Raw genomic sequence first — 14,659 nt, 5'->3', positions numbered from 1 at the left:
CTAACCACCTGAATGCTATGATGTGAACTTCATTTTCTTTGTCAGTACTACGAAAATAAAATGTGGCCTCTCAACCCTCCCTCAAGAAGCGAACCAAGTATTAATAAAATATTAATGTTAAATTAAAATATAAACATACAAAACTCAATGGTTAACATATTATTAGTCATAAAATGAGTTTATTACTTACATGATGTTGAATTTGTTGGGCATGTTGTCCGTACTGCATATATCCAAGTGGAGAAACTTGCTCAAGATCTGAAGTAATAATCCGTCATGCTATACACATATACCAAATCATATACTCTTCGTCGGTAATCACATGATACATCTCTATAAATATCTCATTCATTCAAGTTATTTTAACATCAACATCATTATAATTTTACCCAAGTCCATGATAAATGATTTCTTTCATTTCTACATACGACGTGCTTAAATTACCAGTTAACAACAAGCAGCTCCTGTCATTATATGTGACACTACTGTTCGTTTCAGGAATAATATTGTCACCATAATGATTTAACATAAATATATTATTAGACATTTTGTATAAAAAAAATCAGATTCTAGTCAATTTTAAATTAATTTTAAGAAAATTGCACTACCTTAACCCTAATTGAAAAAATTCATATCAAATTCAATTAAACTCCCAAAATTTAATGTGAAAGCAAATTTAACCAAAAATTAAATACAATTCATGATACATTATCAATTAATATTTTTTATGCTGAATTGCATTAAATCAAACACATATTCATAACAAATTAATTTAATTCCAATAAAATACTAAATTCGTTAACTTATTAATAATTCAATAAAACATGTAATTCATCATAATTTAATAACATTCATATTATATTGCATGAATAAGTATGAGTATTTAACTATATTATTATTTGATTCCAACAATATACATTAAATTTATAATCTGATAATTTAAATTAAATTAAACACAATACATAATTAATTTATCATTAATTTAACTTTTTTTTATATTTAATTATGTCAAATAAACTCTAAGTAAACTCAAATCGAATAAATTTTAACTAATTTCCAAACTGTAGAGAACCATCCCCTTCTCTCTCTCTCTGGTTTTGATGCTATTATGCATCTTTACCGCCATATCCACTTCAGTTTCTATACAACAAGAAGAAGGAGGAGCAGAGGAATTGATTTCTTCATCGCCCAGAAAATGGGAAGACAGGGTTATAGAAGTGAAAGGAGGGCCAGAGTCAATTATATGGATAGTGCAGCTCTCTGATCTTCACTTCAGTGTCCACCATCCTGAAAGAGCCCTTGACTTCAAGAGAATTGTGGCCCCTGCTCTTAAGATGATTAATCCATCTCTCGTTCTCATCACTGGTGATCTCACAGGTATAATTATTTGTTGGTTTTTTTCTTTTGCGAGTTTGGGCTTATGAGTGTTTGTTAATTTCAAGCTTGACTCTTTTTGTTGAATCTTGGGGGTTAAATTATGTGAAATGTATATGCATTTATAAAGCACCGAACTCCATTCCCAAATTAGAAAATTGAGTGGAAGAGTTTTGATGCCTTGGGATCTTAATGCTAATCAAACTGTCCCTTTTTGATAGCTTAGTTGATCAGCTTTAGATAGCTGCAGGCATACTGCAAAGATTTATCCTTTTCATGCGCGTCACTTTTTTGCTTGTGTTCTTTTAAACATGCAAAGACATGATTTTTATAAAACATATGAATAAGCCAAGTACATAATGTTCTGATTTTTTTAATGAACTTTGCGAATCACGATGATGGCTCCGCTGATACACTGGAAACTTTTTTGTTGCTTTTTTTACCAGATGGGAAAAGCAAGGACCTGTTAACAATGAAACAAAATGAAGTTGAGTGGATAGAATACAGGAATGTAATGGAAGATGTTGCTAGAAGAAGTGGACTAGACAAGAGGATTTTCTATGATCTCAGAGGAAATCATGATAATTTTGGTGTTCCAGAGATTGGTGGTTCGTCTGATTTCTTTTCAAATTATAGTATTAATGGGCAGTTCGGAAGAAAAGGAAATCTCAACAGTGTCACGGTTGAGGTTGGTCTCTACCTTCAGAATATGTTTCTAGTCATAAACTGTTGTTTTCAAGGACAAATGTGTGGCTCAAAATGTCTTTCCTTTTTCTTTCTCGTCATTTTTGCAGCATTTGTTCCCAAATGTCAAAACTATGACTATCTTTTTTTTTTGGTGATTTCAGCATCCTTCCATTACTTATATTTAGATTCTTGCTACCAATTTCAGAGTTTTGAAACGCTAAGTAAAGATATGATTCTCCTTCATTTTCTGTTTTAAGATTCATATCTCATATGAAGCTGAACTTCCAGTGTGAATTCTCTAGCTGTAGGCATGAATACATATCTCTTGTTTCAGCCAGTAACAATGTCAAAGCTTTACTTGGCTCCTCTTCTATGTATTTCATTTTGTTCTGTCTTCTAGACTGGTGACCGCAAACATCTATTCGTTGGGTTGGACAGCACAATGTCTGCCGGTGTACGAGGGCCAACTAATCTTTTTGGGCATCCAACTGACCAACTACTGGCTCAAATAGATTCACAGCTATCACAATGGGATTCTGAAAAAGGAAAACCTATAACTAAGATATCCTTTGGGCATTTTCCACTTTCATTCTCAGCATTGTCACATTCTCAAAAAAGCTTGAAAGATGTTTTTCTGAAGCATTCAATATCAGCTTATTTATGTGGGCATCTCCACACAAGGTTTGGTAAGAATTTAAAACGGCATCACCAGTCAAATGAGAACTTTCTGTCCTCGCATGAGTTTTTTCAGTTAAACATGCACCAAAAACCTTATGAGAGCGCCAAAAATTGTTCATCTCAAGCACCACCACTTAAGGAGTTCTGGGAGTGGGAGATGGGTGATTGGAGGAAAAGTAGAGCCATGCGAATTATGGCTGTTGACAGAGGTCATGTTTCATACCTGGACATTGACTTCAAATCAGGAACCAAAAAAACCATTGTGTTGCCCACATTTCCACTAGACTCCCGCTTCATGTTAACATCTTCATTCCATCAGATGTATGAATGTCAACATATGGTCCTTTTTTCTTTCGAAACAATCAGATGTATAGTGTTTTCCATTTCTCCAGTTATGTCAGTTGTGGCTAGGATCTATGACACAAGACCAGGAAGTCCCCATTTGATCATGGAGACAACCATGACCAAGTTTGTGAGGGATGTATCAAGGGGAGACATTTATGCAGCTGCATGGAATTATAAAGCCTTTGAGGATCCATCTCCTGATAGATTTTGGCTGCAAATAGAAGTAACTGATGCAATGGGAAGATCAACTTTGTCTGAACTAAGGCCATTTTCTGTAAATGGTCTAAGTGCTAAGATCTCATGGACATGGAAGGAATTTTTTGTCATGGGTTGTCAATGGGCTGCCTTGTACTACCCAATATTCTGGTCTGCTATATATTTAATGCTCTCCATTCTTCTCATTCCAAAAATTTGCCTCATTTTCTCTAAGGAGCAGTACTCTTACAAGACTTCCATTTGTGAAAAAGGTTTAATAAATTGTATAGCATGGGTTCTGCAGGACCTCTGCAGGATTCCTGTGGTGTGGTTTGGTATTTTAGGATACTTGCTCTACCTTATTTCATGTCCCTGGCTTATTGGGCAAGTTTTCACTGATGGTGAGAACAGGGGGTACATGACCTACATGGGATGGGTTGTGAAAAATTTCAACAATAGTGAAAAACACGAGTATATTGGATCTCCAGATATTATGGTGGTTGTGCTTTCCCATTTTTTCTTTGTGGTTATACCTTCTATATTGGTTGCTGGAGCACTGGCTGCTGAAAGAGGTATCTACAAAGAGCATTTTCTATCACTTTCAGGCAAGAAAGAAGATGATGATTCTAGTCAGAAGAATAAGAGATCAGTAAAGTATGATAACCAAGGACGTAGAATAGCTAAATTTCTTTTTGTGGAGAGGTTGTTTCGGAAAATTCTCTTGGTGGTTTGCTTGGCGATTTGTTGGAAACATTTTATGGTGAGTATCAACTCTCTCTTTTTATGAAAATGCCGGATGGCAGTTTATTAGATTTGATCATCTCATCTCTTTTTTAACTTGGTTGCTTGTCTCACAGAATTGCAGAGTTCTCATAAAAGCATATGAAATGAACCCTTTGCTTCACTTTCCAGTGTATAGCCTTGCAATTCCATTGCTGTTGGCTTATGCGGTGTACAAAACCAGAAGTATTCAATGAACTCTCTGCAGAAAGTAAGCCTTGCTCAACACCATCGAATCAGAAGGCAATTTTTTATTAGTTATCACAGGACACACGGGAGAGGCGGGATGGCATAGATTGACACTACACTTGACTTCAAGCTGTTTGAAGATGCAAATTGTTGCGCAAAAATGGGTGTGTGGAGCACTGACATGTTTACGGTAGCCGACCCTGGATGGTATGCGATCAATAGACTTCCTGGCGGACTTACGTTTGGCTTTCTAGGATGGGAAGTTCAAGTTTTTAGTGCATGACTAATACGATTGCAAGCAAGTTACAAGAAATGGAGTAACAAAGTTTTCATGCCTAAATTTTCAATCGAAGTACTGTTACATTTTTTTTTAATTCAGGTGATTATTTTGTCTTCAACATTACTTAGTTTCTAAAAAGAAGAAAAGAGAGAAAGAAAGGGAATGCACATTATTTTTGCATAATAACTAGCGTGAAGATAACAGGTGGATCATGAGGCTGTCATGGACCATGCTTTTCGTAGCGTTTTAAGGAAGAGTAATTGCACTTCAGTTTTGACAGACCACCAAATCCTGTGTCGTCCTATCTTTTTTGGGGCATCTATAAAGGGAAAGATGCTTTTGCGCATTTGGCGAGGACATTTGATTGCTTATCTACTCTTGTCCATTTGTTGCAAAAAGCATCCCCTTCCATGAAACTTTGCCCAAGACTGCAACATGCCAGGAAATCCCTCTCCTTCGATGGGGTCGAAACTTGCCTTTAAAATATCTGAATTTGCAAAGTTGTGACAAAACTAATGTTCTCTCTGGCTGGTTTGCTCTGCCTTCATTTTGCTGCTCATATTACTCAGCTGCAAAGGCTTACTATTCGTCGTCCCAACAAAACATCCACCCCAGATGAATTATCTGTGAGCAAAACCTGATCGACTAGACAAAGCATGCTTCTTGTTCATGACGAATATTGATGAAAACATCCTAACGTGCCACGAATGGAAGAAACTACGCGGCATCAGATTATTGAAAAAGAAAGGGGGTAAAGGTGTAGGGAGAAATTAAGAGTTCAAAATATATTATAAGCATATAAATATTACACATTATGGCTGTTTATCTGGCAGATCCAAGTCAAGATAAATGGTGCAACATATATTTGTTTCATTCTACCTGGGGCAATTCAAGCCTATTGTCCCCAAGTTGATTTTTACTTGTACAATGCACTTGAAAGCACTAAGAACAGCTACTAGTAACATCAATAAATGATCATAAGATTACAGATGAATGCACTTTGCATGGATCCTGATTCATCATACCCTTATAACTTAACATGGAAACGATCACAGAAACTATATACAGCTGATTCCAGAAACATGACAGACAACGAGATGTGTTTTCTTTCCCTTGCCACCCTTTCCTCCTATTTCTGTTCTCTATTTTTGCAGTTCAGGTTTTGCAGACCGAGAGATCAAAAGAGCCTATTTTGCACTTTCCCCAGCAATGTTCTTAAGGGTCTTCCTTGCTACAACTGAACAGGCAAAGAGGCCAAGCCGATGACTCATCCGGGTGGCCAATCTAGTAGGAAATGAGATTTACCGACGTTGTTGGCACATTGCACAAATGGTGGCCGGCTTGATATTTGCAAAGGTGCAATATTCACAGGACCAGTGGCCTGGCTCATCAATGTTTCTACTAGGGCCACTTGACCTAGATGTTGAGCCCTTGCCTCTACCAGCTCTTGCCCTACTGCTACCACCTCCCAAGCTCTTCGAGCTTGCCATTCTGCTGCATGCACCATGGGAATCCACATCTGATAGACCATTCTCTAAAGCCCGGACTAAATTCTCAAAGTAGTTCCTAGTTACACTTCACAGAAAAACAATAACAAAAAAAATCCATCAACTCAAAATTCAATAAGCAAGGACAGGTGAAAGACAAATAAGTAATTTTCAGTCCCCTCTTTGCCGAGAATACTTTGACTGATTCCTACAGGTTCTGATTTGGGCTAAATTATTCAGATAAAAAAAAATATTTTTCCATCAACATTTCAATCTAAATATAAAAAAAATACCTGGTCAACCCGGCAAGTTTAGTGCGGAACTCATTAAAATCTTTCGACGGGCCCTCTGCATTTAGGTAAATCTGAAGCTCCTTCTCTGCACATTGATGCAGTCGTTCCAATCCAGACTCGGCCTCACCTGTGTAAATGGCATTAATCAAAACACAGAAGGGTTGAACTGTCTGCATTGAATAGAAAAAAATGACCTACCTTGCAAATACTCAAAGAACAGTCTCTTGGCATGTTCATGCTCAGGCAAATAGTATCCATAGGCATAGGTCCATTTTAGAACTCTCCTACATTCAACTATCTGCAGACAGACAACAAATAATATCACACAAAAAAAAAAAAAAAGAATCATTCTACAGAACTTAAACTTTACTACTATTTTTTCACTAAATGACACGGTGTTTTGTGATTGGTACATCAAACATTCCATTCCACAATTATAATTGCATCATTAAAAGTGAAAAGATTTGCATCCCATTTTTTGAAAAACTATCCTATATTATAAACGTAGTGTCGTCAAGTATATTTTAGTAAAACCTTCAATTATGCTTAGCATTACTCAACAAGAAATAGACATATTTGTACTCATATAGGACCGCTTACCTGTAGCCAGGCCTCTATTATGAACTTCAGCTGTGACTCAGGTTGGCATTGTATGTCACTCAGCTTCTCAAGCTACAAAAACACAAAATCAATATGCTTGTATGTACCCATGTATATCATGGGTTCCCAAAGAGAACATGATCAGCTTCAAATTGCTCAAGAGGGTGCAATCATCTATGATTAAAATTGATTCTAGAATAAATCTGTAACGATTCCACAAGCATGGTATCTAGTGGGGGTGCCCAATAACCCGGAGATATTTCCAAAGAGGAAATGATATTTTATGGCTTCAAGTTTCTGGGTTGCTACCACAATATCTAGGTTGACATTACCCAAAGCAACTTAAGGAAAACAATCCACTGATCAACAAGATATGCCTTCCAGTAAAAATTACTCTCAAAGAATCAACACTGCTAGGATTGCTGACCAACAACAGTAAGTAGTGCTTACATGTACATTTTGCATTTGCTGTAGGTCTGCCAGTGCCTTCTGCCGAGACTGCAGGGAGAACAGAAAAATTAGGAATTAAATTTGGAAATGCAAAGGATTCAGATTTGTATTGTGTCTAGTGAGATTAGGAATTCAATATCACACAAAATATTAGAGCCAGAAGTAATCATATCATTCAAAAGAAATACTAAGAAATCATAGCATTACCGAGTAGAAAACAGTAGCCACTTGACCCATTCAATACATTTAATCAATACAAGTTTGTGCAGCTACTAGATCTCCAATCTCTTCCCTGTTTGAGCTGTCATTCTTGGAGTCATTGGAGCAATGATTTTGGTGACTTGGTTTTTTGAAGTTAATCTTTGGATTAATATGGGTTTTAGGATTTTTTTTTTTCATTTTGATTTTAGGTTTATGTCCTTAGAAACAGTTTAAATGAAATTTACTGGGATTATTTTCTTATGCGATGAAGCTCATGTGTTTCAGACTTCCTCTAACCAACTGACAGGTCTCCAGGCCATCCCGTGATGCTCATGTGATGAACAAGCAGACAGCAGGTTACAAATATTATCAATCAGAGCAACACACATTTCGACAAAATTTGGGAGAATTACCAAAAATGGGACACAACATGAATTGACTTTTCCATCAAGCAAAGGAGGCTAATTAGAGCTCTCAAACAAAAATCTCAAAACAAGAATGCTCCAAACTCCAAGCCTCTATATCCATTCCTCAGTTTCATATTTCTCCCAAAGTTCATGTTTCCTCAAAATGACTCCAGTTTTAATGACCAAAGTTCATCCTAAAAGTTTAGGGTCATCTCCACCAAAGATATTTCTAAGAATATCACATAAAGTTTATACAGTGCTTCCTAGAAAGTTTTCTGTTCAATATGTCAACAAACAAATGATCTGGAGGTCACCTTATAACAGAGAGATAAGACAATATCATGAGGAATAAGTTTACATGTAAAAAGGTCAGCTGCTTGTACTTACTGTTTGGTTGGTTGCCCATCTTTCATAATAATGAGTGTATCTCTCCAGAGAGTTTTTAGCCATTTCTCTTCGCTTCTCAGTGTCATCATACTGCAACCGGAAGAACCAATTGATGCAACATCAGATGACTATACAAGTCTATTCAAGAATTATCAGAAGACATGCAAAATGTCTGATGAAAAATAATCAGCATACCACTCCCTCTTGCTTTGCAGTCTCATAACGGTTACATGCATAAAAACCACCAGTCTTCTCTCCATGATCTGACCATGCACCAAGGCAAAGCCTGCAATCACATGTAACAAAATGGGGGTGCTTAGAAATGCACAGGCAAATAGCTTTCTTTCTTTCATTTATTTATTTTAAGGAGAAGAAAGCAGACAGGAAGCTTAAAACAAACACAGATACAGATATAGGCATTTAAATCATATAAGCTGAGCTCTTACTGAGTTCATGGTGTTATTATTAAGATTAAAAAGATACACTAAATAATCAAATCTGTTCCTGGAGAGAAATGATGCCAGATTTAAGTAGAAAATGAGGTTGTGATAGTGCATTCCTGTAACAAAGGAATTTTGACGTTGCCAAGGCATAGAGAATAAGATTGCCTGGTTGAGGGTGAGGGGGAGAGCACAACTTTTGTGCTATCTTACCAACAAAACTCAAATTTGCAAGGTGGTGTGCATGTAATATGCATACAGCCTTGGTTTTTCTCAATCGGTCGCTTGCACTTCGGGCAAGGCTTGGAATTAGCCAATATCCTGAAATTCAATGAACAAATAATTTACTGTTAGGGGATATAAAACTTTTGAAAACATATCAGGAGACATCCTGAAGACCTAATTATTATCTTGTATGAAGGCAAGTTGAACTTCACACAAATCACATGCTGATATGCAAGTGCATCATGTGTGCTTGCATTGCACTCAAACTGATAGTTGCTAGGTTAATCTACAACATAGATTTATCTGAAAAATTAAATTGCAATTCCATCTCTCGTCATATTATCTATCAACAAACTTATCTGCAGTTAGGAACTGATCATTTTTGGGAAACAATACAAATCACAATGAGTTTCCACTTTTGAGGGTTTCTGCTTTTGGTTATCTTTACCTTGACCTAAAGCCATTAACTGGGGACATGAAAACTCTCTGCCTGCAACCTTAAAAAGCAAAACATCACATGCAGCATGGATCACAACACTGATTATTTTTTTGTATAAAGCCCAGTTGACTACAAATGGATAGTACTAACTTTTGCCACATCAATAAAACTCTATCGCAATATCAACTTCCTATCATGAGTGCTAGTTCTTGAAGCAGTCAAAGAAAGAGCCGGGTAAAATATGTGCAGTTATGGCCATACTCTTCAGAAATGTGATAGCTATCCAGTCCCACATCCCATGCCCTAAGTTACATTCCTATTTATCCAACAAACACCATATAGTCCTTCACTGATATCCAGCCACCAAATTAATGAATGATTAAAAAAGAACAGCTCTATGTGCAGTACTCATGTTCCATACCAGTTCATATTTTCAGACTCAGCGCTGTTCTTCAGTATCCACTTGGCCACAGTACCACAATCAACAGGACGGTGAGCTTCCTCAGTACACTGCAAAATTAATTCCCTATGAGATACAATGCCAAGAAAAGGAACAATCAGATGTTCACAAATACACAACTATTAAGAAAAATAATGTTTCTCAGAGAACTGCAAGAAACTCAAGGAGACTCACATTCCAGCAAAAGCTGTATGCGCAGCGGCAGTTAACATCATAGCTCCCACTGCCAACAATAAAATCCACAGCATAATCACAGCCAGGAGCAGGGCACCATTTGGTCTACAAAATAACCCAAATAATATTCATTACACTGCAAAAAAAAAAGGGGTTCACAATAAACAGGCCAAGTTTTCTTGGTTTCATGTGCAGTCATAAAATGCATAAAAAGATGACTGTCAAACTATCATTTTATTATGGGAATGATTCAGACAACACTAAACTCAAAGATAAGTAGTTAAAGAATAGCAAATATAGAATTAGAATCCAAATTTGATGCAGAGCCTGACAAATCAAACTGTAAACCCTGACTTCAGCTCCCCACTAAGCTGAATCCTAAAAGTACAAATTTTCCAATCCCTGATCCTAGGTCACAAATTAAAATTATCAGAAAGCTCTAATGTAAGGCATGTTTGGAGCAAAAAAACAAAATGGCCTTACTCACTAGTCCCAAAGCAAAGTCACAATCGTAATGGCTACATAGGGTGGAAAAATAGCTTGCGCAACCAAATACTGGTAAGGAAATAAAAGTTATTTTTTATCGTTTTAATTATTCAAGTAGACAATTTATTATCTTGATGTTTATTGATCATTTCCAAAACAACTAAAAAATGGCTCATGTTTTGGTTTATGATCACAGCAAATCTTTACTCTTTTGCACCTAGCATCATCAAAGCTAAATCTTAGGTCAAAAGAACAATATAGTATAAAAGAAAAAATGTAACTGTACATGCATGCAAATTTCAGAATGCAGAATTACCTTTCTATTGTCCTCAATATAAGATCTTATGAAATAACGAGAATATTTATCACTGTCTTCATTAGAAGTCAATACATTAATCATATCTTGACCAACTGCAGCATTACAAGATGGATCAGGACATCGCAACATCAAACATCCAGGACCATCATTAATGGCTGTGCTGATGTAACCTAGAAAGGAAAAATTGAAGATAACATTACAAAAAAATGTAAATATAAAGGTTAAATTAAACCAGCAAAATTTAAAATGTTGATATGAGTTCTAGCATGCGCAGTGAGCTAAAACTGTCATCGCTGCATTTCAACAACATAAGCTAGAAAATAAATCTTCCCAGCCATTAGTTTAACAGTTTCGAGAGCATATACACAAAGGAGCAATTTCCATTTTTCATACACAACAATTACATATGAACTTTTGGAATCTTTTTCAATGGCTATCACATAACAGCTTATACAATAGAACCACTATACTTCTGACATAGTAAATTTCTTCCCAGTGCCCATTGAGATTTCAAAAACTAGATGTTTTGACATAAACACCATGACTATTACTAAATCATAAAGAATCCAACTGGAGAAAATAAACTTTCTTCCCTAGACCTCACCCTGAAATACTTCTTCCAACCTTCTCAAGTTATCTCTTCCTCTTTGATGGTATAATTTATATAAAAAAAAAGTGAAATGTCAAAAAATATGGATAATAGTCCCATGAAAGATAGAACAACTCTACCCTATATTCAACAACTTGACTGCCACAGTTCCTCCATTTGTGGTCCACATGTAAGTCTGAGCTCAATAAATATACAGTGGACTTCAAAAACCACCTGGAAATGAGAACACCTTATCCTCACTTGGAAGAAAATGCTTGAACATGTCACCTCTACTTGCTCACATATAATAACATTTTTTTGCACTATACACCCCAGATAAATGAAAAGAACAGTGATAAAAGAAAAATATCTCTAACAAGGAGTTTTTTTGCACATATATTCATTAATCAGCTCCTGATAAGAGTAAGAGACCGCCCTTGAATTAATGATGAACTCCAGCTGACATTCAAAATAACACATCTTCACTATGAATTCCAAAACTGATAGGGAAAATATTTACAAATATCTCTAATAAGGAGTCTAGCTGGGCCAACAAAAAAATTATTGCTCTGCACCCCCACATCTGCTGCCAACTCTTTAGATATTAGGAATGCCACCAGATAATTCAAAGCCCGAAACCAAGTATGTTTAATTTTGCATAATAAATTTTAGCAAGGAGATACTTTTGACCTGCTAAAATGCTCAGAACATAACAAACATTGTAGTCAACAATGCAAAAGATGCTTAAAAGGTAATATGATTTTGGATGTTTATGGAAATAAATCACATCTTTTATGCAAAACCACCATAGTTTCACAAAAGTATCAATTGAGGCAGGAACGTGGGAATAAAAAAATTTCCATTGCAATGTCTAGAATAACCTTATAATGAAACTAGCAAAGATGAGGCTTCTATGTTCTTGGGATATAACACACCTGCCCAGCATGAATTGCAAAATGCATGACCACAAACAGCAGCACGTAATCTATCAGAAGGATAAGTTTCAAAACAAATCCCGCAAGTCATCTGGAAGAGCAGGAACTTAATCACAACAAATTCGCAGATAAAACATAATCGAAGAAAGCAAGCAAATAAGACATGAAATGCTTACTTCTCTACCATCCGGAAATGGAACAACCGGTTCCTCCAATAAACCAACAGCCCTTCGAACTTTTTCCTCATCCGCAAACCATTCATCGTGCACTTTACTCACACTCCTGCAAATCCACAGAAAATACAAATATTTTTCACTAAGATGAAAACCCACAAACCAAAAGGCTCATATTACTCATTCAAACAAACAAAAAAACACCATAATATCAATCCAAAACTATGCCAATCATTGCCTTACCAGTTATAGTACCGGAGAAGTATAGTGGCGGCAACCTTTGAAATGGAAAGCACAGTAGCTATCCTCATAATATCATCATCCTGTCGCTGTCGTATATCTCCTTCACTCAAAATTGTATAGTTTTGCTATCACATTAAACAAAACAAAGAAAAGAGCTTCATCACAAATTTATGCCAAAAATGTAAAGATTTGACAAAAAAGAATCGAACTTTACTGATAACTATATAAATCACAGCTTAAAAAAGTACAGCAAACAGATGGCATCAAATTGGGACGAAAATTACAGAGTTTCCATTAGGAGTAAGAAGTACCTGGTAGCGATGAGAGATGAGGTCATCGGAATCATCCGAGTCGTTATCGATGAACTCGTAATCGGCGACGTCAGCATCGTCGCTGTCGAATCCATCTTCTTCTCCGCCGCTGTAGAAATCATCCTCCGCCGATTCCGCCGCCGCGTCTTGCATATCTAACTCATCCTCCGACACCATTGATTTTGAGCTTTGTTTGATTTTGAACCCTAACAGATTGATACAATCTATATGTAATTAGAAATAGAAAATCAGAGAGAGAGAAGGAGAGGTTGGAGTGTAGAGAATGTAAATTAGAGGAAGACGGAGGGATGAAATGGAGATTTGGCGAAGGGAGAGAAGAGAGGAAAGTGAGGGATAGACAGGAAGAAAAGCTTTATGGTTTTGGGTAGGTTTTTATCTTCTTTTTTTTCCCCTCTTTCTTTCTGATGTAGAAGGGAAGGGAGCGGAAACGAAGGAAAGAGAGAGAAATTAATGATTTTTTAATACAGTATTATTATTATTATCTTTATTGTTTTGGTTTAATTCAGTTTAATTTTATTAATAAAACTCAATGTATTCCTATCATTAAATGGTCCGTATAAGAAATTAAGAATAATGGAGTATACGGTAAATCTGGAATTTGATTTTTGAGAGAGAGAGAGAGAGAGAGAGGTGATGATGTATAAAAAAGGAGGTGGGTTTTAGAGAACTGAGAAAAGGAGGGAGAGAGAGAGACTATTATATGAAAGAGACAGCTTTTGCTTTTGTTTTAAATAATAATAATAATTTATTGGAGGACGAACCGTAATAAAAGAGGTTAAAACCCATAGACAGGGACAGTGGTTGTCCTGTAGCTTAAGTAACTGTTTTACATTATACTACAACCATGATTTTTTTAAAAAAAAAAAAATTACTTTTATTTTTATTTTTATATTGTATTAATATTAAAAATAAAAAAATATCATTTATAAATAAAAAAAATATTTTAAAAAGCAACACTTACTATATTATTAAACTCAATTTAGGATTATCTCGATTAAAAATAGTCATACAAATTGACTCAACCAACTTAAAAGAATTAAAAATATATATATTTAAGGTTTTAACATACCATTCATGTAAAAGTACCTATATATAATATAAACAACTAAATTTAAAAAATTATTATAAAATATTATTTGATCTCATATTAAAAAAAAAATATTATCTCCTCTTCCACGCATCTTACATCCAAAAAAAAACACAATTACTCGCAGGATTGGCGTCTGGTGCGTAACTTCAAAATTTAATAAGTCTTCATGCCTTGCTTTGCTTGAGATGGAAGCGTTCCTGAGTTCCGTCCAGGTCATTGGCATTTCTTTTTTCACGCTAGCGTTTGCGTGGACCTCACGGGCTAATGATGCGTTTAGGCGGTTTGTGTTTGAAATCACACTTGGACACAGGACGATTAAGGAGACATTTTTTTGGGTTTCGACCATGATAGTTCAGATTTTATCAAAACTTCATTCTCCCTCCTTGGGGATCTAAGTAGTA

The 14,659-nt window shown here is 35.8% G+C and overlaps 2 protein-coding genes across 2 annotated transcripts; one reads left to right on the top strand and one right to left on the bottom strand.

Annotated features, from left to right (window-relative positions):
* Positions 1-1,049: 1,049 nt before the first annotated feature.
* LOC133704685 (putative metallophosphoesterase At3g03305) lies at positions 1,050-4,740 on the top strand. The gene is made up of 4 exons (XM_062129597.1): positions 1,050-1,377; positions 1,821-2,062; positions 2,462-4,039; positions 4,137-4,740. Exons 1-4 carry the CDS (start codon positions 1,101-1,103, stop codon positions 4,254-4,256), a joined length of 2,217 nt encoding a protein of 738 aa, XP_061985581.1. The 5' UTR covers positions 1,050-1,100; the 3' UTR covers positions 4,257-4,740.
* Positions 4,741-5,288: 548 nt separating this feature from the next.
* Positions 5,289-13,606, bottom strand: LOC133705410 (probable E3 ubiquitin-protein ligase ARI8). Its single transcript, XM_062130596.1, has 15 exons — positions 13,148-13,606; positions 12,837-12,961; positions 12,597-12,702; positions 12,421-12,511; positions 10,894-11,066; positions 10,092-10,196; positions 9,879-9,967; positions 9,007-9,114; positions 8,549-8,639; positions 8,354-8,443; positions 7,359-7,406; positions 6,909-6,980; positions 6,507-6,606; positions 6,309-6,435; positions 5,289-6,103 (listed from the first exon to the last, which is right to left on the bottom strand). The coding sequence occupies exons 1-15, from the start codon at positions 13,322-13,324 to the stop codon at positions 5,830-5,832; spliced, it is 1,776 nt and encodes a 591-aa protein (XP_061986580.1). The 5' UTR covers positions 13,325-13,606; the 3' UTR covers positions 5,289-5,829.
* Positions 13,607-14,659: the final 1,053 nt, after the last annotated feature.

This window comes from Populus nigra, chromosome 10, assembly GCF_951802175.1.
Source record: "Populus nigra chromosome 10, ddPopNigr1.1, whole genome shotgun sequence".
NCBI classification, from domain to species: Eukaryota; Viridiplantae; Streptophyta; class Magnoliopsida; order Malpighiales; family Salicaceae; genus Populus; species Populus nigra.
This window is presented reverse-complemented; position numbering and strand designations above follow the sequence as displayed.